The sequence below is a fragment of the Haplochromis burtoni genome, unplaced genomic scaffold (assembly GCF_018398535.1).
Source record: "Haplochromis burtoni strain Fernald_Lab_line unplaced genomic scaffold, NCSU_Asbu1 Contig_239, whole genome shotgun sequence".
Lineage (NCBI taxonomy): Eukaryota > Metazoa > Chordata > Actinopteri > Cichliformes > Cichlidae > Haplochromis > Haplochromis burtoni.
The window spans coordinates 236,774-262,927 of record NW_024582600.1 but is presented as its reverse complement, the minus strand read 5'-3'; the positions used below and the strand labels follow the sequence as shown (position 1 = coordinate 262,927).

The 26,154-nt window shown below is 38.2% G+C and overlaps 1 protein-coding gene across 5 annotated transcripts in view; it reads right to left on the bottom strand.

Annotated features, from left to right (window-relative positions):
* Positions 1-1,546: 1,546 nt before the first annotated feature.
* Positions 1,547-26,154, bottom strand: part of grip2b (glutamate receptor interacting protein 2b) — a 170,359-nt gene continuing 145,751 nt past the window's right edge. For 4 of the 5 annotated variants that reach the window (XM_042227026.1, XM_042227029.1, XM_042227030.1 and 1 more), the window contains exons 15-25: positions 24,877-24,940; positions 23,695-23,840; positions 22,686-22,830; positions 16,521-16,660; positions 15,729-15,923; positions 15,436-15,592; positions 13,772-13,886; positions 11,557-11,770; positions 11,202-11,410; positions 9,666-9,812; positions 1,548-9,410 (exon numbers count right to left, since the gene is read on the bottom strand). In XM_042227026.1, the coding sequence (XP_042082960.1) occupies positions 9,252-9,410; positions 9,666-9,812; positions 11,202-11,410; positions 11,557-11,770; positions 13,772-13,886; positions 15,436-15,592; positions 15,729-15,923; positions 16,521-16,660; positions 22,686-22,830; positions 23,695-23,840; positions 24,877-24,940 (1,691 nt within the window). In that variant the 3' untranslated portion in view covers positions 1,548-9,251. Of the gene's footprint in view, positions 9,411-9,665; positions 9,813-11,201; positions 11,411-11,556; positions 11,771-13,771; positions 13,887-15,435; positions 15,593-15,728; positions 15,924-16,520; positions 16,661-22,685; positions 22,831-23,694; positions 23,841-24,876; positions 24,941-26,154 lie in introns of all 5 variants that reach the window. The other variant, XM_042227027.1, reaches the window with a different exon arrangement.

Genomic DNA, 26,154 nt, shown 5'->3' with positions numbered 1-26,154 from the left:
AAATCTAAGCTCTTAACTACTAAAACCAAGGAAAAGAAAAAGGAAAAACATCAGGGACAAAAACAAAGCCCTCCTAAACTGAAGCTTGTTTCTAAACAATGTCACTAAGCAGCTCCGAGAATCTGCTGGAATCAACTTCAGTTTATGGAATATTTTGACCCAAACATCCGTTTCACAGTAAGAGGGTAAAGGCTCAGACATCCTGGTGATTAATAGAAGCTGGCTACTGAACACATTTTTCCCAGACTGTAATTTTCCTTCAATCACTATGGTTAAATGGGCCTTTTTTTATTTAATCAACTAACTATTCCCATGAAAATATTTACATAAAAGCTTTATAAAATACTGGTTTGTGTATCCCATTTAAGCTTCAGCAATCAGAAAACACAGAAAGCTCTTTCAGGCACTGTTTGAATCAGGAACAGTCATGGATCCTTCCTCATTTTACATTTAGTGATAATTTTGACCAGGAATGTATCATGGAGATATATCCATGCCGATTATGGTTATTGCTCTCATATGACTCAACAAAAACATAGAGGATGTTGGTGGCATGAAACTGCTGTACAGGGACATGAATGTTAATGCTTTTGTTTTGTTGCTGAGCTTTAAATAATTGACACTACAGACAAAGAAACACAGAGCTGTTATTTCCATTCCCTGTCTGGCCTTTTCCAAGAATAGACTTTTCTGTTGAGAATCTTTTTTTTCTCTTTTTTTTCAGTTTTATCTTCAAGGCAGTTTTTTGGCATTGACACAAAGCAAAAACAAATGTGTTTTTTTGATTAGTGTTTCATGTTACTTTTGCCTTTTGTTCTGCTAACAAAAATAGAAGAGAACAGGAAATGGAAGGGCTCTGAGGGATGAGAAAAAAATCAAATGAGGACAGTTTTGATCCCAGGATGTTGTGGTCACTTGAAAGGGACAAGGGCACATCTTATGTACTTTTCCATAGCCTATCTTTGTATAATCAAGATTTGTGACCTGCATGCTGGAGGAAAACTACTCCAATATTGTTTTTTCACTGTAATACAAAACTTACAGATATGGCACTTCAGTCATCACAGGTCGTTTGCTTACTCCTTATATGTTTTATGTCCTCAGCTTTAAGCTATTTTCCACCACTGCTTTTGAATGTTTAAGCACATGTGAATATAACAAAGTGTGCACTGGGCACTAAAGTTCTACCCATATGTTATTGCTTACTATGTAAGCAATAATGTGTGTGCCTGACTGTGTGTATGCTAACACTTTTTTGCATGTTGTGTGTTAGATCTCTTACATAACAGTCGACTCATGGGAATAATTCCGTCAGCAAAAGCAAAATGTACAGTAGAAAACACTCTTGCATGTGCAAAAATACCCATGTTGTTTGTTAGAGTAAAAATGTACAGAGTTTTCAAAATAGAAATACAGACATAAACTGGTTCTAATACATGTCTTTTTTCTAAAAACGGAAACAAGCCTTTCAAAAGATCCATATGCATGTCTCAAGGAACCAAACCAGGATTGAGGTGCTGGAAACAGTACTAAAAGCTGAAAAGGTATATTGAAATCAAAAAGTTTTACAGGTTGAAACTGTGAGATTCTAGAGTGGGGTCAGTGACAGGGGCAGGCAGGTGATTTCTTCAAACACTAAGCTCCACAGCTGTCTCATCATCAATGTCTCTTTTAGAAACTAAGGGCAAAAAGCATCTGTACAGAAGAGAGTGACGTAAGTTCAGGACAAAACAGATTCAAAAACAGTTAAAAACAGAGAGGAAACAGGAAGGGTCTCCCACAGGACTGGAACAAAATATTTCTAGCTGGGAAACATCAAATGAGTTTTGAATCATCGGGTTTCTGGGCCGTTTTAGATGTACAATCATAGGATTAATGATAGGTGCCATGAAGATCATGGAATTATGGGTGTATTCCACCCAAGACAGTTTTGAGCTCCAGGTTGTTTAATTAGATGAAACAGTATATTGTGGGTTGCCTCCAACTCCTAATTGGTCCTTTCAGTTTTTGTTTAAGTCTGGAGATAGAAGAGAAGCAGAAGCTGGAGGTGAATTGAGGTGAATTGTGTACCCTGGTCAGACAACGTCCAGTGGAATGCCATGGAGACTGAGCATAAGGCTGAAGGCAGCTTGGGAAGGGCTATAAAATGAAAAGCCCTGGAAAAACAATTGATTAAAGTTGGGATGGTTGTGTTACCTGTTCATGGTTACAGATAGGTGATAAAAATCCAATACAATTTGGGACCATGGATGTCCAGCTAAGGATCTATGTAAATGAGCTGATAGACAACGGAAAGTCTGTGTTTTAAGCACAAACAGAGTAGGGACAGACACATGTTGTTACACATCCCTGACTAGGCCTGTCCACTAAAAAAATGTCCAGAGGAAAGTAAGTGTGTGGTTACACCTGGGATAACAAGTGAACTTAGTAGTGTGAGCCCAATGAATTACCTGTAATCGAACTGATGAAGGCATATAAATCGTATAGGGTGGTCTACCTCCAGGATCAAGTCCATTATGTTGGGCAGTATAACCATTAATTCAATCTCTTAGATAAGGGATCTAATAACACAGGATTATGTGCTCAGAAAAACAGTAAAACATAGAGTATCATGAAAGGCCGTCCAGTTTCACATTGGGGGACGTTTACTTATTTCACATTTTGTCATGTTACAGCCTTATTACATTGTGGATTAAATTAATTTTTCATCTCAAGATTCTACACACAATACCCCCATAAAGATGTGAAGTGAAACACTTATGCTTGAAATGCTTGCAAATTTATTTCAAATTTCTGTCTCCCAGTAGGACGACTGAGTCCCCAGCCTGAGCACCCCCAGTGTAGGTGGTAGAAATGTGATTACTCTGCTCCATTTTGTGCTTCTCTAGGAAGCATTACCTCCACTGCAAGTTTGCTTTGGGGTGAAGAACCAAAATTAAACCTGATCTCTTTAGTTGTAAAATGAGGTCTTGTTCAAATTCCCTGGATAGAAAATTTTTGGATATAAAGGTTTGATTTAAGGAGCTTATCCTGACCAAAGATAATCTCTTATGAATGTCCATTGTTTTCCATTGGTCACAAAGATTTACCAAAATAAACACAATCCACACATCCAACATAAAATTAGACATTTTATTTTTTTTCTTTGCAATCTTTTCTTTTCTCAAAAAGAGAAGTATAGCAGTACACTCTTTGTTTCTTAGAAAATGAAACAAACAAACAAACAAACAAACAAACAAACAAATCAAAATGACAACAACAAAGTTATACGTTTTATTTTTCATTTTGTATTTTCTTCCTATGTTTTGGAAGAGCATACTGTCATAGAAAAATACTATATTACATAGAATAGAAAAAAAAATACACAATATCAATGCGTACATTATTAATAGCCCAGTCCAGAACCGTAGCAACTTTGACATCCAAACACATATTAGGCAAAAGAACAAATCAAAATATCTTTAAAAAATAAAGCATGAAACATAATTAAAAAAATAAACACATTAATAAAAAAAAAATAGGAACAAAGACTGGAGACACTGACATTTCTTACTTTTGAAATGTGCAGCATGACATCATTTTCTCAGTTTCAAGTCATAATTACGCTGACTGCAACGAAGAAGTCAATGTTTGTGTTTATCATTGAGCTAAATAGGTTAACTGGCTAGATATCGGAGAAGAAATTTAAGTTAGCTCATCAACAACTGTCATTAAACAGGCCAGTAAGCTAACAAGACATCTTATTGACTCATTGTATAGTTCTCAGCAACAAGCCTACTTATAGCTGGTTAGTTTAAGTAGATTTGTTGCGGCTCACTTATTGTGGCAAGTTGTGAATAAAATGGCTATAAATAGCTAATACACTGGTTTGGGTAGTTTTGCTGTCACAATTGTATTTGTTATTTATGTATAACTAATGGTCAGATTGGTAGGTGCTATAGTTTGCTAGCTGTAACAACTTGCTAGTGTTCAGCTAACATTATTTATCTGTTACTGGTAATTTTCTGATTTGTTGAGTTGACAAGAGGTGACAAGATAATGTAGTTTCCTTGTAGCCATTGAATGTTTTGCTACCCACAGTTTGCTGCAGCTGAGGCTCTCCAATTTAGACACTGCATGTTAAAAAACAAAACAAAATGCACACCAAAAATAAAAATAAAGAGCCAAAAGATTGTCCTGGCCACAGACACAGCTAATAGAAAGGTGTAATGTAACACAAATATTTGACTGTAGTCTCCCAACCAAAATCATGAGTACATGACTGGCTTACGTTGCACATTGACAACTCGTGCGGTAGAAAACGCAACATGTGCTCTCTCCCCTACAGGAACTTGTTATAGAAGCATAAAGTAATTACCCAGTAACATTTACCTAGTTTGGCTTTCCTTACTGCTCAATAGCCATGAACTAGCATCCTCTGGTCAGAAGGTGAATCACCCTTTACTTAAGCTGTACGACAAGATTAACCATGTTTACATGGTATATTTGTGAGTGACTGAGCAGGCGTGGGCTTGTGAAAGGGCTTTACTTTAGCTGATGATGTAATATATGGTGGATTATGTAATAACTTATCTAATGTACTGAAATCGCTTAATGGGTTCAGGGGAGTAATGCCAACAAGCTAGTCTAATAAAATGTGGTACATTACCATTAAATCTTCACATGAACATTTTTATTTTCCCCAAAATCGAAAAAGCACAGGGAATTAAATAACATTTTTTGTATTATAAACATATCCGTGCGGAACAGTTGTTACGGTTCTGGATTGGGCTTTAAACTGACATTTGACCCAAAAATGCATAGGGAGTATACATGGCCACATACATACATAAAAGAAAAAAACAAACAAACAAAAAAACTATTCAGAAGGCTTTTCTCAGCATTTTCATTTTTTGTTGCTTTACAAAAGTTTGTTCCATTGTACATGAAAATACTTACAGTGCATGGTATTCAACAGTGTGCTTTATATTCAGCAGTAAGTGCTTGGAGAGAAGTAAATGTCCCTTTTTTGTATGTGTGTTGAGTTTACACTATTTTAAGCCTTTTCCGGTTTTTGGAAATAAAAATATAAAGGCCCACAATCCTTTAAAACCTCACTACTGTACAATGAAATGTACACAAATTAGTTTACACACACACACAGACACATACACACAAACACACACACACCTCTGAAACAGTGTATGCCCAGAAGTAGTGGACATTTTTTGCACATACATGTATTAGACAGAGAAACGTTGACAAATAGAAGTCTTCTGTATATGTTTTGTTATTCACACCCATACAGACATGGAAATTCTTATAGGGTGCCGCTGAATTCTGTTACATAACAACATAAGAAAATGGTAGGAACAGGGGTTGTGACTCTCTCAAAGTTTAGTTTTTTTTGTCAGTCTTGTCGAAAAAAAATGCTGTTCTATTACTCACTTATAATAATATCCTTATACTGATGATGTATCCATCATATACTCCATATAGTTTTGTTCACCATAATTCATGCTAATATGTGTACACACACAAGTGTGCAAAGGATGTTTAGATTTGTTTTTTTCCTCAAAAAGGACAAAACCTTTATCTTGCAACTTGCGCATTTATAAAATACTGCAGTAAAGTATTTAAATGTTAACTAAGAGCAACCCATACATAGATGAGCAGTTTCTTTGAAATTGTATGGCTTCATCATGTCTATCAATAGGATTAAAGAAGACAAAGAAGTGAACTGTGGTAAGTTCTTAGAAATATTTGGATGATGCCAGTTAGCTTAAAGTGTAAAAGATTGGTGCTGTTTTGGTGGAAAATGGTAGCAAAACCAGAGATTGATTTTAGTTTTATTCTGTTTACTGCAATTTATTTAAGTTAACTGCTACTTTGTAGAATTTAAGCACCTACTTTTGCACAGCACATTCATAAACTGCCAAGATCAGTAGGAGGGAACAAGAGCCAGCCCAATTTCAGTTAATCCAAAGACAATTGGAGCAAACACATTTTTGGCAGGAATAAGAAAAAATCATGAGAAATTAGGGGTCTGAAGGAAATGGAATGTCTGGGGTTGCAAAACTTGAAACTTGAAGACTTGTAAGTTCTAAAGTTTCTGTGTGAAGGGTATTTCAGTGCTCCAGCTACTTTGAGCATTATGACTATTGTTAGTCGGATGCACAGTGCCCTTGATTATAAAATCAAGCACCCTGAAATTTAGTTTTTGGGAAAGTCAAACCCAAAACAGGTTAGTATGATGGCTGATGAGTCACAGCTTATGTTGACACAAAGAAGAATAAATCAAATTAATAAATAAATTGCAGCTGTACAAGATGATGCTACAGCTAGGACTAGCTCTGTTAAATATTAATGGTGCACCACTCCAAACTAAAAAAAATGCTACTTGTTGTGCTTCTGACCTGATGTACTGCCTTTGGCCTTGGACACTGTAGTCTCATTCATTAATGAGGTGTCAGTGGTGTAAAAATACAGATTGTGTGTCTAACCACATTGCAGGTGTAAGGTTCTAGTTGGCTGTCTCTTGAATTAGAAATTAACCTTCCCTTAGCAGTAGAAGTAGAAATATACTTAGGGCTTTAAAACTATCGCACAACTAAGATCAGGTTTAGTTCAAGAAGGGATCTGTAAGATGTGACAAGGTTGCTAATCAAAAGTTAGCAGGGGAGGCTTTAGGAAGAAGAGAAAGGTTTACTATTTTCCCAATAGTCAGCATTATGTGAACTGATTAGAATCTTGCACTAATGAGCTGTCAGTCAAGGAAACCACAACACTTAATGTTGTGGTGAAGGTTAATAGTGGGAAAACCAGCTCTCAATCCTTGACATAACATTTGGCACACACTCTGTTCAAACTAATGTTTGTTCTTAGTTCAATCTTGGATCCATGGTGAAATTGCAAATGAGCACACACAAGTAGTCAGGAATGCTCACAGTGCTTCAAAGGGTGCTGACCATTAAAGGATAGTGGCTCAGTTTAACTCAGGCCGAACTCTGGAAATTTCCAATTGCACCTTGGAATAGAACCTGCTGATACACTCACATATAAATTACACATCATAAACAGACATTCATGAAAGACACAACAAAATGGCTTGATAATAAATGCATAACACACACTGTACGGTTTCATTTCCTTTGTTATCAGAGCCTTTTGTGTAAGAATGTGTGTGTCGGAAACTTGTCCATAGTCTGGCTTCACCAGCAACCTAGTGTAGTAGGTCTGATAGCAGATGATGCTATTGACTTTGTTCATAATCTTTGTGCAAAAGGGTGAGTGTTACCAATAAATCCAAACAGCAGTAGTGCTCTATAGCTATTATTTGAATAGTTCAAAAGGCTGTTAAATTAAAAGCCACAACAAAGAGAATGTTACTTCTTTATGACTTGTTGCTTGTTGTTCCCACTGCCTTAATACAACAGCATAAATGATCCATGACAATGAGACTCTTCAATAATTGAATCTTCCTCAAGGACCACATAGGGTTTAGTGGTGATCACAAGCAAGCAACAAGCAACTGTATACCACTTCCTTATTAGATGTGTAGAAGAAATACAGATTATATAATAAAAAAGAAAACAAAAAATAGAATATTATCAAATATTCCAGTTTGGTAATATTCCAGTTCTGGAACATATCGGGAACAACTGTGTCTTCTCTCTTCTGTAAAATATGGCGGCATGACACTCGGGCATTACTGCAGAAGGCCCACAACCATAAATGCTGATCTCATGCTGGACAAATGAAAACACGATGATTCATACTTATAAGTGATACTCCAATGGAAAATTATGCGTATTTTAATTCCTATAGATCCTCCTAAATCACACTTGTCATTGTGTTGACACTGCCTGCTATTGGGAACAGCTTTATTCACTGCTTAGGCATTCTTCTCCAAGAATGGTCCCAGTGGCTCACAGTATATATTAGTTTTGAGGTCGCTGGTAAGTGAAATGATCCTTTTGTTGTTGGATTATATAAATCAGACTTAACATCTTAAAATTAAACTAGCTGCTAGTTAATTTATTCTGCGGCACACATCCTTACACAAATATGCCAATAAAGACAAACAGATGTTACATTAAATCAAACTGAGCCTCAAATCTAATAATTTTGCGATTTGAAATGAATTTGAAATGCTACTGTTGCTTGACATTGTAGTCTTGCAATGAAATATGATGAGGTGAACCCAGTGATCTCAGACAACTATTGATATAGTGGATAATGTCATAACATTTGGCACATTTCAAATGCAGGTGTTCTTCGTTTGGCAGTACAGTTTGTTCTGGGGCACAGCCACTCATGCTCATTTATGGTGTAGCAAAAGCCGTAATTGGTCAATTCCACTTAAGACACCATTTTTCAATGGGAGCAGAAATTACGCCCTTCCCTCCTTTCACTTTCATTTTATGATAGCATGAAACAAAATAACAGTTTGGCAGTTGTGATGGCATCACTGATGACATCTTCATAAATCAGCGTTGTGATGTCACCAAAGTGACATTATAATGTGCAGCAAGATCCAATAGAGAAGTCTGCCTTGAAAAAAAAGAGCTATACTTGACCACTCCAGAATTTTGTTTTTTTCTTGGTAATGTCAAGTGAGCAGCAGTGTTTGAGCAGAATCCTAGCAGCATTATGAAATTCTAAAATGGCTACATTTATTATAGACACACTCCCATTATGAACTGTTTGTTCCGTTTTCTGTTAGTAACCTTCTGTGAAACAAATGGAAACCCGAAACTGAGAATTTTTCTCCGGTAAAATCATTTACAATATTGTATAAGGCAGATCTCTCAGGTGCAAGTACTGTAGGTTCATGGGAGCATATGGCCTTGCAATAAAAACTGAAATAATCTTACCCGTATTGCAGGTTAAAATGAGTAAAAATGGCTATTTAAAGTGCCGAGTAAGTCATTGTTGAAATCGAAACAACACTGTGAGTCCAGCCAGTTATCGGGAGAGCTTTTGGTGTGTTTTTCTGTATTGTGGTGATGCTTTCATACAGACCGTACTGTGTAAAAGCAGTTCAACCCAGTGTAAATGGGATGGGGAGACTATGTGAGCATGCACGTGTTAGGATGTGTGTTCCAGTAGGAGTCTCTGTATTTAAACAGATATACTGCAAGCCGGTGGAGTGTGTGTGTGAGTGAGTGTGTGTCTGCGTTTTTGGGCCAGTTCCACTATGTATAAGTTTATGCTTCATCACCAGTTACAATATGTCTTCTGTATGTTTTGTGCACGTGTATGTATTTGTGTTACAGGTCAAGTGCGTGGTCTAAAGTGTTGTTATTGTCCTCTGGGTCATCATTGGCAAGTGGGTTGCGGCTGATGACCAGTTCAAGTCTGTCTCCTGCTTCTGTGATGAGAGGTACGGCCAGACAACAGTCAAAGTCTCTCGTCCTTACATGGTTCACCTAAATGCAGTCAAAAAGATTAAGCCAATGGTTACTTTGGTAATTTGCATAACTGTAGACATTTTTAATTTAGCAAACAAAAAAAAAGAGGGGGACGTGAAGATAACTACATGTAAGCATAACAAAATATGACGCAAAGAATTTTTCCAAATGCTGAGGACAGAGTGAGCTTTTTTTTTTCTTCACAACAAAAAACTATATTAGAATTAGGGATGCAATGATGGGCAGTACACTAATTATTATCATCATCATCACCTGCAGGATCCTGTCATAGGGTCTAAGCCCGGCTCTGTCAGCAGGGCCATCAGGTCTGATCATGTTGACATAAACACCTTTTTCCAAGAAACCATCTGACACGCTAAAGCCAAAGTCATCACTCTCTGGGTCCTTTATCACTGTTACCTAGTGACAGAACACAAGGATGTGAGGTTGAGTAATAAAATGTAATTTGCTAGTATCTTGTGCTCCTAATCAAGACAACAGAACAAAAAGACTATTCACATGTCAACCCGTCTGATGAAACTGTCTCAAAATATCTGTTGTGTCACTGCAGGAACAATAAGTTTCTCTGTGGATGGGAATAACACTTGTAACCATGATAACTGCACACAAACATAAAGAAAGCTGCGCAACACATGAAATTTAGACAAAGAAATGTCACTGATAAATTAACATATTCAAATTTATTTAATCAAAGTACAAAAATTTGTCTAAATTAAAAGTTTTGTATGCAAATTAAAACCAAACCAACACCAGATGCTAAAATAAACAGATTTTTAGCCTGAGATCCAGATCCAATTCTAACTGGTTTAAGATCCCAAGCAGAATAAAAATGCTCATTAAACAGGACGACCAGAATAAATGCACACAAACTGACATTTATTACTTTAGGGTGGAATAAACTATTTTGTAAACTGATCCAAATAAATATTTTACCATGTAAACATTTTAACCTGATTGCTTTCTGGGTGTGTATTCGCAGCTGAAAGTTTATTTGTAATACAAGGTCCTAAAGAATAAACGGAAAAAACGATAATGACAATTGTGCTGATAATAGACGTCTTTCTTCAGTGAACTGCCATGTGCCACAAAGCAGGAACCAAAAGCCGAATAAATGGACAAAGCCATATAATATAATGGACAACTGTAAGATAAAGTCTTTATTATTGGTAATGCAATCCAGATTGTTTGCTGTACCTTTTGGATACAAAACCAAAAATGCAGCAGCATTATGACATTCATCTGAAATGTTGTATGATCGATTAACGAGGCACGACTTAAGGCTGTAACAGTTGTTCACTGTGATGTATTTTCTCTCTATGGATAAAACATGTATTTCTCATTCTGGCTCTGAGCTGTACATGTTTCACTTGGCCCTCGTCTCCTCAAATTGTGACTGTAAATTCATGGAAGGCTGAACTACATGTAGTCACTTGCATAACAGGGAGGCTGGGTATTTATACTGTATTACATAATACTCTGCACTGTAAAAAAGAACATTTCAAACCTCATAAGAGTAAACTAGAACTCACCATGCATGCTAGCTAGAAAGGGGATATTATTCAAGTTATTAGTAATGACAGTGTTTGACATGTCAAGTCAAAATGTGTACTTTAAAGTTTGGACCAGATACCAAAGCTTACAAACTTTAACAGCAATGTCAGCTTGAATGGTTACATTGATATTTTTGGTTGAATTCTAATTATCTACTGCAAGTTTACCTAATATTCTCAATATTTCATCCTAACACCACATCAAAAACATATTTTGTCCAGTTCTCTCTGAACTCACTTTGTGAAGCTCTAGTGGTGTTGGTGACAGAATACCCTGCATCTCTTCTTTGATCCGACGGGACTCCCATGTCCTCTCTGATACTCTCAGTGAGGCCTTTGACTTGGGCTCGTGGTGCAGGAGAGGGGATTGGATATCTTGGTGAATGTGAACCCCTTGTTGTAGGTGCAATTCCTGGTTGAAATGGGCCTCCTCGTGTAGATGGGGGTCTGAGTGGCAAACATATTGCAAGTGTTTTTAACCAACTGTTTAACAAGTAATCCTTCTATACATGGTATAAAATGATACTTTACTATATTTTTCTGTTTAAAATTTGGAAACAACCACCCTTAGTTGTGTCATATCAGTGACTAACCTTGGTGAAGTTGAGCCTCTTCATGAAGGTGGGCTTCCTCGTGAAGATGGGCACCCTGATGGAGGTGTGTTCCTTGGTGGTGCAAGTTGCCTTGATGCAGGAGAGAATTTCGCCGCAATGGGCTCATCCTGCTGTGGGTCAGTATGGGCTCAGATGGAGGCTTGTTGACACCATCTACACCAAGACTGATGGCTGTGCCTGTCATGATGGATGCCTGCAATGAATTGAAACAAGTTGAGTTACCGCTTTGTAACCAACCATTTGGAGACATTGAGTGCTTGCCAATGTGATTGTTTGACAAACATTCATACGTTCAGCACAATTTGTTACTGGTTTAAATACTATTGGTCAGACTGGGCAGCATCACCTCATCCCCCGTCATAATGAACACTGGTGCTCCACAGGGGTGTGTACTGAGGCCTCTCCTGTACTCACTCTACACCTACAACTGCACGGTCACTAGCAACTCCAACATCATTTTGAAGTATGTGGACGACACTACAGTGGTGGGTCTTATCACCAAAGGTGATGAGACGGCTTACAGGGAGGAGGTCAGCGCCCTGACCCACTGAGACAACCATCTCACCCTCAACGTTGCAAAGACAGAGGAGTTGATAGTGGACTTCAGGAGGTGCAGAGAAGCACACACCCCCATCACCATCAACGGAGCTGCTGTGGAGAGAGTGAGCAGCTTCCGTTTCCTAGGTGTACATCTGGTGGAGGATCTCACATGGTTAGTACAAATAAAAGCTCTCCGGAGAGTGGTGCAATGTGCCGAAAGGATAATAGGAGGTGAGCTTCCCTCCCTCCAGGACATCTGCAGGAAGCAGTGCCTGAGGAAAGTCGGGAGGATCATCAAAGAATGCAGCCACCCAAGCCATAAACTGTTCAGACTACTTCCATCAGGCAGGAGATACTGCAGTATCCAGTCCCGAACCAGCAGATTGAGAGACAGCTTTTTCCATCAGGCCATCAGACTGCTGAACACTTCATAGACACCTCACCTTCACTTACCGGAACTTCAACATCCATATTGTACATAAATGCCACTTGTTTTGCACAATATCCAACTGCTGACCTCTGTATATTTTATCTTTTTTCATTTTATACATTAAATACCATTGCCATTTTATACATGGCAGCACGGTGGCACGGTGGTTAGCACTGTTGCCGCACAGCAAGGTGGTCCTGATTTCAATTCCCCCATCAGGCTGGGGTCTTTCTGTGTAGAGTTTGCATGTTCTCCCCGTGCTTGCATGGGTTCCCTCCGGGTACTCCAGCTTCCTTCCACTGTCCAAAGACATGCAGTTTTGTGGGGATAGGTTAATTGATTAATCAAATTGCTACATAGGTGCGTGTGAATGTGAGCGCGAATGGTTGTCTGTCTCTGTGTATTAGCCCTGTGTACCCCACCTCTCGCCCTATGACAGCTGGGATAGGCTCCAGCGCCCCCCGCAACCCTATAAAAGATAAGCGGAAGCGAATTGATGGATGGATAATTTTATACATATGTATACACACACAGACACAGACACACACACACACACACACACACACAAAGATATGTGTATATACATATTTAGTATACATATTCAGTAATGCGATTCCAGTTCTTATATTGTGTTTGTTCTTATGTTATAGTATTTCGCACACCTCTGTTGCTTGTGAAGCTTGCACACAAGAATTCGCAAGTTCAAGGACTCGTATGTGCTATACCAGTGTACCTGTACATGTCATGTGACAATAAAAGTGATTTGATTTGGTTTGCTATTACATCAATGAGTGTACATAAAGGTGGATTTATAATGCTATGTTGAGGGGTTATACGTAGCAGAACTAAAATGCCTGCAATCATATCCACTAAAGCCTTGCTTTAGTCTTTACATGTTGCTCTTCAGTATAAAAGACAAATTAGCTATGAAGTGTATATATAGATACTGTATGAGTAGATATCCATGTTCTACAGCATCAGGCAAATAAAAGAATGCAAATACTAAACATGCTATACATTAAAATAAACTGCAGATTAAACATGATGTTTACAACCATTAAAATATGAGGGTTCATAAAAACCTGCGACAAAACTGTTGTTAAAACCCTTTGACTCAAGTGCAAATCCACTTCAGTGAGCACTGTATGCTGATTAAGTCCAGTATTCATCTTTGATGCCAATTTTACACTTGAAGTCAAATAGTTGTGAAAAATACTAACTAACCTCTATTTCTCTTAGTAGTTCTGACTGGCCACAGGTCTCCAGGTCCTCCAGAGCTTGACACCAGAAACTGTCTTCTGGATCCAATAGAATGCCATCCGGTTGCTGGCCAATAAATCTGCCACACAAAAACAGACACACAAATAAAACAAGTTTCCACACCCATTTTGCTGGATTTTCTCTGTTGCTGAGTACTACAAAAGGGGAAAACCATGCAAAGCAAGACAAACATATTTAAGCTTTATCTTCATGGAACTGCCTTTTGATCACACGTTGTGTATTGTGCGAAATGTATTTTTCTCTTAAATATTTTATTATTATGATTATAATTATTATAATTATAATATTTATTTATCTAAAGTGCAGAGAGTAGTTGGCTACATGACATGCAGTGTGCCTGATTTAGCACTGGAACTTTCACTTACAAAAAGGCATTAAGGACACAGAATCTGTACACACACTGTCTGTATCTGTCATGGTTAAACCGAACGAACAAAAGTAATCATTTAACCCAGAATGTCCCAAACTAACACGATTAATTCACTTTCATTGTTTTACTGATTTTTGTTTTTTTCCTCGAAAATCCCTTTCTCTCGCTGTACACCCTCAGAAGTGTTATGTAACTTTAACATGCTGACTAGCCTTAGCCTTCTGACTCATCACAGCTTTACACAGAGATACACAAAGACACAGGTACAACATATTCACAGTAGCACTGACTTCATGACTCAATCTCTGCAATGAGGTGTACCCTTCGCCAAGAGCTCTTGGTGATGATACCGGCACAGTGAAACAGTGTTAAAGATAAAATCCTTTCTTGCAGAAAATAAGCTCATGCATTTTGAAGATCTATAGTGGTGAAATATATCATACCATTCCACACCATACCATAGCACTTTATTCATAAAACAGCTTTAGAAACATCAGCAGGGCTGACTAAATTGCTGTTCAATAACACCAAACATAAAAGACAAACACGGGCCAAAGGGTAAAAGATACAGAAAACAAAACAGCTTTAGAGTATATAAAAAGTAGATAGAAATCACAGTCAATTTCACACTGGGTCAAAGGATAGGGACTAAAAGTGAAGGACCTGTCTGAGCTGTGATTCCTAATCATTCCACAATATAATAATTAATATAGAACTGACATCACAAAAGCAATCACTCCAAGGAGCTTTATATTGTCAGGTAAAAACCCTACAATGAAACAAAGAAAACCCGAGTAATCTGATTATCCCTATGAGCAAGCACTTGGCATCACTGGGAGGAAAAAACCTCTGGCAGAACCAGACTCAGGGAAGCACAGCCATCTGTCATGATCGGTTGGGTATGAGGAGAGGAAGACAGGACAAAAGATAGTGTTGATGAACCATAGAAACTATTATCTATGTCACCTTGAGGTCAAGGTCAGATCACCTTGACCTTGAGGTCAAGGTCACCCCATCATTTCTTTTTACTGCTGAGGGATAAAAAACACACACTCACAAATAAACTGTACAATCAAGTGAGTGCAGACAGCCTACAATGGCCCTTAGTCAATAAGTCAACATTTATATGGATTTTTATGAATAAAAAAGGTGATATCAAAAGAAAAGTGTATGATACACAAAAAAAAAAGACCGTCACAACGAACAGCTTTGTAGCTAAAACTAAATTCAGACCTACCCTGGTGGTTTGTCCCAGTCATCCTCACTGAAGCCTCCGTCACTAAACGGGTAGTTCTTCCGACGTCCAGGAGGAGGCGTGGTACTTCGTTGCTGCTTGGCACTACGCCACTCATGCGGGTGTAGAGCGATACCAGCTGCTTGATGGGTGTATGTACCTACAAGAGGATAGATGAAATGACCAAATACAAGAAAGAGTGCTTTTAATATATTCCTTCTTTTCATTAACATATTTCTTACAGGGTTAAGACATCCTGAAATTTCACTTTCTACACATGCTCAAATGTAGCTTACCCTGGCTCCCATAGCCTGCATCCAGCCCTGAGCCATCCCATGACTCCATAGCAGAGTCAACGCTGGGTATTGTTGTGGAGTAGAGCTCTGATAGCTTGTTGGTTTGTTGGCTGTCTGTCAAATCGTCCTCCTCAGGGTCACTGATCTCGTTTTCTGTTGTGTCCTCTACATCTGCTGTCTTCCTGTCTTCTATGTCTTGAAGAAAAAAAAAGAGGCCAATTTAATTTAAAGGTTAACTCTAATTGTTAACTTGGTAAAATACATATGTGAACCTTTTACTACATGTATATTTTTCAACATTAAATGCTTATAAGAGACAAAATGAAACTTGAACTGGCTAACCTACTGATCTCTTCTCTGCATTTACCTATAAACAGGTTTTAAATCAGATCTATTAGGATATGAGTTGCAAACAGCTAACCTGTTACATACCACTTATACAGTACAAATATTGTATGCATGTTTTAAACAACAGGGTTTCCATATCTTCGCCCCGCAAAAGTTGTATTGCTGTATTACTTTCCTATTTTTTTTACCTCCTGCACAGGAACTGAAACCATCTGATTCTGCGCAAGGTTTTTGTTCTATTCACCTGGTGTGCAGATAATGGAAGAACCTTTGTAATGCAAGTAACACCTTATTTGTAACTTTGATTACTGAATTTAGCACAGTAACGTGTTACATTACGGCGGTACTGAAAGATGTAATGTGGCAACGGTAACATGTTAGCCAACACTGCGCACAAAAGACAGATTTAAAATGCATGTTACTGTTACTAGTTTTTATACTTACTGTCAAGCTGTTTTTTTATTTTGAGAGTGACCGTCTCTCCAGCCATCTGCAGCAAGTGGATGGCTTCGCTCAGCGGCTTCCCTTTCAGGCTGACACTGTTGATAGCCAAGATCCGATCACCTACATGTATAGCCCCTGTCCTACATAGGTAACGAGATACACAAAGGTACAGAAGTAGAAATTTGTATTATTCCCACACAGGAAAAGTAAAAAATGTTAAACCTCATACATATCATTATACAAGAAGATTGTTAATAAGCCTAAAAAGGACTCTAGAGGGGTCTGAATAGCATTAAACCATTAAATATCTATCAAAAAAGTTATTTGTGAAAACATATTTTGACCTCTAGTGCACCATGTTAGTATTTTTAAATAATACCGCAAAATACACTAATATCAAAAATTCTCATTTCCTACAAAATCAAAGATCAATGTACAAAAAAGCAGCTGCAGTGTTTACAAATATTATTGCTACTGGTTTATTTTTGATTACAATTTTTTCCAACTAATACAGATTTTTGCCAATTCTGATTTTCTAAAAAAAGTTAACTGACAGCATGTACAAACAAAAATCAATCTTATCAGGACACACACCCATTTTTGCTTTTCCAGTTATCTCTATAATTTTCCTCATAACTGCTTTGCTAATATAGAGGCAAGACACTTGTCCTGTGTTAGCTTCTTTAACATGTCCATATTCAACTGGGTGAAGATGATTTAAGTGTCTGACTAGATTTGTTGTTACAATTTTTGTGTGTGTGTGTTTTTCCCCCTGTGGTTTTCTTTGGAGAACCTTTGTGTCTTCACTCACAGCGAAGAGATTCCATGCTAACGACATGTTAGCATATGGCTATAAGTGTGGCCGTGACTATTTGCCTGTGGTGTTGTGGAAAGTGTGTGAAATGGATTAGTTTTAAATTGGACATATATGAGGCTGACTGGTGAATCTCAGTATGACACAATTATAATCTAACAGAGGGCAGGCGACTGGATAGTGACACTGGGGCTGCACCACAGTGGTATTGCTCATGGCTACATTCATATTTTAGGAAGGCTTTCTGACCTGTATTTTATTATTTTATACTTAGATAAGAGCAAGCAATTAAAGCTAGAGAAAAAGAAAAACAAATTTGTATTTACCTTGGCTCCATGGTTTTCAAACTACTGTAGGGCACACGATTGGATAGAAAAAAAATATAACAATGGTCTGCAGTGACACAGTGTTACTACAGAGTTTCTATAGATAAGATCTTACTCTTTTATGTTCATACAAAACTAAGATAAGATAAAGTAAGGGAAAACTAAGATAAACCGCCATATGACTGGACTAAGGTCAGAACAAGGTGAAAAGAATAACACTGCCTCCCTTGAATATCATTAAAAGTTTCACTTTCTTGTAAAGCCCTATAAGAAAGGAAAAACTGTCTCTTATATTCCAACCTAATTTGAGGAAGATATTCATTTTGAGGTCTCACACACAGGCTTATGAAAGCATATACTAAACATATATGTTAAACACTTTTTGAGAAAGCCTAGCATAACAAATAAGTTTTTTTTAAGGATATAGGGATGGTGTTCTTGTGCTCATACTAAGCACTCCTTCAAAGTTGATGTCAAAGAGCTTGATTTTGGTTTTGTCTTACCAAATAACCTTCTCCCAAGTCTTCTCTGAATCATTTAGATTCAGATTTAGGTTCACTGGTAAATGTAAGATGGGCCTATACATGTGCCTTTTTGCTGCAGTCCATTACAGCATAGCATGTTACCAAATGTCTTCTTGGTGACTGTGGTCCCAACTGCCTTTAGGTCATTAACAAGCTCCTCCCCTGTAGTTTTGGGCTGATCCACCACTTTTCTCATGATCATCTGCCCAATTTGATGTAAGATCTTGCATGGAGCTCCAGACCAAAGGTGACTTATGTTTATTTTATATTTCTTACATTTCAGAATTGGTACACAACTCACTTTTGCCCAAGTTGCAACAAGGCAGAGCCAAACCCAACCCAATCATAACCTAGGCTTATCACTAACTCTGATTTCTGATAAGGATGAGCTTAAATCCTGGAGAACAACACCTATCCTTGCCAACCTCACCAGTGGACGGATCCATCTGTGAGCCTGTGTGTCCTTGATGGTATTCCTTGGCTATCTATTGACTTAATGAACAAATGTTTTTATCAGCATTTTGCTATAATCTATAACCTGGCATCCCCATTCATCTTAGGAATACATTTTATAATCACAGGTCTATTAACCCTGCATAAATCAGAAAAGCCATGCACTTAGCTGTGATTTGAGTTCTTGAACCTTTCAGATCTTTTGCAAAGGGCCTTCGTGTAACTATATATACAGTATATACAGATTACAACAGCCTCAAGTGGCTAATGTTCCATCCTGGCAGGCTAGTCGGCTAATGGGATATCAGCCGACTAGCCTGCTGGTCTTTGTGACTCCAAAAGTTTCCTCCTTGTTCCCACAGATTTTTTTTGCCAGAGTGCAACATCACTGGTAGCTTATATTGCCATACTATGCCTCCAGTTTTACTGACAGATCGTGCACATATTAAACAAATGCAGTTAGATGACCCAGTCACTGCCCAGCTGTCCAGAAATCTAGGAACAGACCCATGTGCAGACATGAGTGGAAACAGTTCCTCATCATCTTTTGTTTACCATGGTCTACTCTACTATAAAGACCCAAAGCACAGATGTGGTTTGCATCAATTGAAATACCTTAAACACTCCATGGTACCTTGCTCAGTTACTATCATGACCACCCCACTGCACGTCACCGTGGTATTTCCCAAGCACTCGTAGAACTGTAGTCTAGGTTTTTGTGGCCAAAAATGGCAGCGGATATCAAACTTTATGTTGCTTCCTGTTCAGTCTGTCAGGTTATTAAATCAAGGTAGGTTTTGTTGACAATTTCTCCAAGTAGATTAAGGTGTGTGTGGTTAGAGGGGCAACAGCACAGGTGGCAGCCAGTAAGTTTGTCAGTGAAGTATTCACCAGACACAGTGCCCCTACCTGTCTTAGAAGCTCACCATTTGTGACTGAGCCGTTTGAGCACGTCAGCTCCACCCTAGGATCCATGCATTACAGCCTGTCACCCTCAGACTAAAACTGTATTATAAGCTTATTTTGGAATCTTATGACAATCAAACTTCATGGAATAAGTTTCTTTCCCAGATCTGCTTTGGATTGCATATAGCTCCTCCTCCTTCATGGATGGATACATAGTGTCATACCCAGAAACTCTTAGAGCCTTCCTGCTGGAAACCCATAACAAATTTAAACTTTTTAAAAGTTTTGTATCCTCTTATGTCTGGTATAAAACTAATACAGCATTTTATAAAAAGATCATGCCAACAGTCAAACAAGATGGTGTTAGTGTGATGGTCCGGGGCTGCTTTATTGCTTCAGGACTTGGATGACTTACCATAATTGATGAAACCATGAATTCTGCACTATTCCAGAAAATCTTGATGGAGAATGAAAACACACCAGCAAGTCTAGCTCTGGATGGCTCAAATGAATAAATAATAAAAAATTAAAAAATTAAAAAAAGAGTTTTAGAGTGGCCTAGTCAGACTTTTAAATCTGACTGAGAATCTTTGACGTGATCTTAAACAAGCCATTCATGGTCAAAAACCCTCCAATGGGGCTGAGATACAGTAAGATAATTCTGAAAAGAAGAGTGACTCGAGAGACTCATTGTCAGTTATCCGAAATGCATGAAATCAGTTCTTGCTGCCAAGAGTGGCACAACCAGGTGCAAGGAGCACCACTTTTTTCACATAATAATAATAATAATAATGTGTACGTGTTAGTCCCCATAGGGAAATAGTTCCTCTGCATTTAACCCATTCACCCAGTGAAGCAGTGGGCAGCCACCAATGCAGCGCCCAGGGAGCAGTGTGTAGGGACGGTACCTTGCTCAGGGGTACCTCAAGGTAGCCGTTCAGTAGAGTTGAACCCCCGACCTTCCGATCATGGGGCCACCACTCTACCTACTGAGCTATCCCTGCCCCGGGGTAGGTTGGGTAGGTTGGATAGCCTTTTCTTTTAATAAATAATATCATCATTTAAAAACTATTTTGTATTTGTGTAGTATTAAATTGAGTGAAATATGTGCTATAAATATAAATATGCAAAAATTAATTATATTTTTTTTAAAGCACTGTAGATGACTTGTAGAAAGAGAACTGCCAAAAAGTTAAACTTAGTGCTACTTTCAGAAAATCATGTGCCACTAAAAACAATATCTGGAAGAATGCATTTTCTTTCTTGGTGAACAGTATGTACGCACACGGATAAGGTAGACCTAAGTTATAATGGTCCTAGTTTGTGCCTGGCCCTTACGCCCTTTGGTGGTTAAACAAAATTAAATCACTTGACCGAAAAGAAAAAAAGAAAAGGAGAAAAAGTGGGTCGGTGTAAGATGTAGCACTGTGGTTATCGTTTGTATTCCTGCACTTTCATCTGTGTCAAGTTGCACCAAGTTTATTTGTAGAGTGCTTTTAGCCAACAGGTCTGAGTGCTTTATCGACAACAGTTTAGAATGGGAAATAGAGCAATTACATCACAGACTCAGAGAAATGGGGTCACAGTGTGTGTGTATTTGGAAGTGGGAAAGTAGTATGTTGCCTCTGTGAACATAGTTTGATGGAATAACACGTGAGCCTGTTATAAAAGCTGAAGGTGCTGTGTGGTGGAGTGGATGTAAGCTGAATTTACCAATGGATGTTTATGACTCAGGGAAAACATTATGTCATCTTTCTCTCAGTCTTGCTTTGGACACTAGCTACCATCTCGTGTTTCAGAATATCACATCTGTCATTACTCTGTGTCAAATGGCACATGCTGGACACTCAACTTCTGGTGTAGAATCTGGAAAATGGATGGATGGAAGGAAGGAATATAGGCTTGGTTGTAGCAGAGACAAAAATATCAACACATGAAAATTGGAGATGCACTGATTGTTTGGTTTTATCTAACTGGCTCGGACCAATGATTGGTGGATTGCCAACTGATATATTCAATTCTGTGTTGATGTGACACAGTTGATATTAACCATTGCAGAAATGTAAATACATGTCACATTGACATATACTTCAACAACAGTAATTGTTCTGCTTGTTAGCAATATGCTGTGCAAACATGCAGTGAGCTTTAATTGTATGTGGTCGCCTTATGCTAACACAGTATCCTGTTATCTGCCAGTGGACATGTGTGCATAGGGTGCATCGCATCCCTGTGTCTCCTGTGAGAGTCTGTCATGTCCTCTGTGTAGGTTTCCTCGGTCATGTCTGCATCTCGGTAATGTCTCATCTCCATTTACTTTCCCCATGTTCCTCTCCTTGTGTTTCATCCCTCTCGCTCCCTCGTCCTCTGTGTGTCTTAGTCGTGTCAGGGTCTTTTGTCCCCCTGTTTATTTATCCCCGTCTCTGTGTCAAGCCCAGGTGTCTTCGTCTATGTCTCTGTCTGGTTCCTGTTTATTTTGACAGTCTCTTGTCCCGTGTTCAGTGTGTTTAGTTTTGCTTCCCTTGTGTTGTTATGTTTAGTCATCCCAGCTGTGTTCCCAAGTGTTTTCTTCTCCCTAATCATCCCTGTGTGTACACTTTGTGTCAGTTTTCCTTTGTCCCTTGTCGGATTGTCTGTTTAATCTTCTGTGATCTCAGGATTTCCATGTTTCTTATTTCCATGTTTCTCTTGTCTTTTTCCAGTTCAGTTAGAGTTTATGGTTTCCTTTGCCTTTGTTTTTGTACCCTTACCAGTCAATAAATTGTCTCGCTTTTGGTTAATTCCCGTTTCACGCCTCGTTCCATCTGCATTTGGGTCATCACCTCAAACTCCAAAAGTCTGCAGCCATGGAGCATGAGTCACCTCTCTTTTGGAGTTGCTTTTTTTGTGAAAATAACTACATTTGGTTAATGTAAAATAACGCAATCTTCCATGCTTGGCTGGTACTCTTGTTTTTTTAGTTACAGAGCAACACAGACATGTAACACATGACAGACATAGTGAGATATTCAATTCATTTTCAATTCATCAGCTTTGGATTTATACAAAAATGCTCTATCCAGAAATCTAGGGAATTTCATTTAGAGCTACAAAGTGGCAACCTAGAATTCCCAGAAGAGATTTTGTGTGTCTGAGTATGTACCTTTCTGCAAGGCCTCTCTTAGTTAGGCCTGATATAGTGATGGGGTCAAAAGGCTCCTCAGTGCCAGAGATGGTGATACCCAGAGGGCCTCCGTACCGCTTCAGTTCCACTGTGTATATGATGCTGCCTGATGTCTCCTGCTCATCTGATACACACAAACACACATACACGCACAAGCAGTCACACACAGAGACACACACACACATTAATCTAGTGTTTCAAGTCTGAGGAGTACATTATACCGTCTGATGGATGCTTCTTATCTGATGCACACGCACACAAAACACTTCAGGTCACTAAGTAATACTGGATCCCATTACCTGCTCACTGGAAATGTGCACACACAAACACACTTGATTCCAGAAGTAGGTCAAAACGCTTCTTGAGACTACACTGGTAGGCAAGACACAGTTTCCATGGTAACCAAGGAAAAGACTGCCTTGTCATCATATAGCATGCACACATGTTATTTCCTCCTTGTGTGTGTTTGTGCCTGATGACTACAGTCTCATTATTTACCCTCATTACACAGTCCCTAACCTAGTTTGTGTGTGTGTGTGTTTACGTCACATTATATAACTTGAATGTGTTTATGTGTATGAACAAATACAAGGTGTAAGCTGTAAGACTGTTAAAATGTGAATATGCGACCATGCACAAAAGTCCTTAGATGGATTAGGCCTCTAGGCTGCTGCTTGTTGTTTCCAGTTCCCATAATAGGTCACTGCACATTTTTCTATATAAAATTATACTATATTGTAAAAACATGTTGGATTTATGTTGTAATTTATAATACATTCTTTGTTTCACATGAAGACCATTTTAGTTGTGTCGGTGTCCCAGAGTTTTGGACAATAGTGCCACCTTGTGGTCAAACCTCATTAGTACAGCTTTCTTTTTTTTCTGACGGTAGCTGAAATAATAAACTGAAGAAAACTTAAAACATTAGCTTATCTCAGGTCAGAGCTCTGTCCCTCAAATATAGAAACAACTATATTCACAGAAGTACCTGAGTTGTCTTCATCTTTACGTATTTTTAATTTGACGAGTTCCTCACACTGCTGGAGGATCTGCTCCGCGTCATCTTTGGAACAGTTTTCAAGTCTGATGTTGTCAATAGCCAGCAGCTTATCTCCAGGCTCCAGTGTTCCTGTTCTGGTGGTGAGAGAGTGAAAGAATAGAGAGTGACAAAGAAAAAAGAGAGAAAAAGTCAAAGCATTTGAGACTCTCTTAGATATTAATCAAGCGCTGAAGTAAAAACACTTATGTTACTAAGTTGAATAATTTCTATAATTTCAAATTTAAAAGGGCTCAATGGAATTCTAAAAAAAGTGTAACTTTATGAGTATATGATATGACATAGCTTGCTCCTCAATATATTAGTTGGAAAATAAATACAACACCCATAAACCCAGCCACCCAGAAAAACAAAAACCTGTGTTGAGCTGGCTAGTTTTAGTGGTCCTTGCTATGTAAGTCTCCAAACCTCTATATAATTTATATTGTTAGAAAGTGGTAGTACTCACTCTTACTACTTACTTTTGAGCACTATTCAGCTGCTTATTAACACAAAAATCTGAGCCCATCCACAAGGCAACAACACAGTGCATTTAAGTATATAAATGTAGTCAAAATGATCCCTTTAGTATTAAATGTCCATCATTTCAACACAACCCGAGCATAAGATCTATTTCTTTATGACTGCAGTGTACCCGTCTTCTGATGTTAGAAAGGTGTTTGATACTATCGTGTTAATATGGACCAAAAAAATTTCTTCCAGTGTCCAGCACGTTGCTGGATATAGGACACAAAGGATTAAGGCAAGGGGGTCTATGTTAAAGCTCATATCACTGTAACTGTGTATTACTGTGAACAAGAGAAACACACATGACTAGTAAAGTCTGGTGTCCTTTAGTTCTTAGTGTGCAATTCACTCTAAGATTAAAAACAAAACAAAATAGCCCAGAAGGTGCTACATTGTAACAAGTGTCATAAAACACAAGGACAAAGTGAACTATAATATGGATATAAATTCAAAAACAGAAAACAAAAAAAAAACCAAAAAAACCCCAGAACAAAATTAAATTGAAAATAATTTTTTTAAGGTGGCAGACCCCCCCCCCCCCCCCAAAAAAAAAGCGAAACATGCAGTCCTTACAAAGGAATATAACACTAGTCCCTAAAAAAATACCTGTGAGCCATGCTCCCCTTCTTGATGTCAGAAATGATAAGAGGCTCCCCTGGCTTCTTACTGGCTGTTAAGGTAGATGAAACCATAATAAGATTTAGAAGGAACAGCAGCAACAACATCAAAATATAACATGTCAGTCAACAAATAAAAACAACAACAACAACAACAACAATAATAATAATAATAATAATCAGTTCAATATAAATAGTAACATTAAGGTTGTATAGTCGTCCATCCATCCTCTAATATCACCTCTTTAATCCCATCAGGACAAATTGCCTGCACGCAGATTTGTCACAATAGCCAACATTTTGGGTTCCCTGCTCTCTGAGCGTGAGCCCAGAAGCTCCATGTCTTTGCTAGCTGTGAATATTTTCTGTTCAGCAGGTGGCACCATTGCACCATTCTCTTGTCTCAAATGTGGCCAAGGAACAACCTGCTTTATACCATTTTATATACACCATACATCAGAATTGTGACAATATAACGTAATTTGAGGTTATTATCATTAGTTATTTAGATGGTTACAACTATAACACATCACTACAATGTCACTGAAGAACAAGGGAGTAACTAAATAATAAAATCCCACATTTCAGGGCTGAAAATGACCAGAGGTAAGAGAATTGGTTTGATTTGGACATTTGATTTACATGATAGCTCAAACATCCGATCTCTTTAGCTAGGAAAGTTGAAATAAGGACAAAAATGTTTTTATGCGCTTAGACTCGCTATAGTTACACTATAGTATACTCTCAGTTATCCTGTAGGACTGGTTTGCAGAAATAACTTGAGAGAGCTGCACTGTTTCTGCGGTGCTTATGTCTTCAGCTATTTTTCTTACACGATATATATATATACAGCACTTTTAAATGCAAATGTGTGGCAGGGATATGAAATGTCACTTGGTATCAGCAAACATCAGAGGCAGGCATAGTAGGCATGTGCAGATACACACAAGGTGCACACAAGGTTTTTAGCATTGATGCCTAATGTAAGAAGGGATAGAGAGAAAATAAGAGAGACTAAAAGAAAGTACATTCACAGCTGCATCTCCTTCAGTACCCCCCAATCATGTTGAGTGGACAAAGGGGGCATGTGGAACTGGCAACGCCAAAAAGATACACAAAAGCAGGTTTTCTCTGAGGATTTAATGACAGCATTTTTACAGGCAGTCAAGACAATCTTTAGGAGCCAGATATCACACCTCGATTTAGTATTTACTCCAAAACACAGACAATGATTTACATCACCATTAAAAAATATATAACATATTAA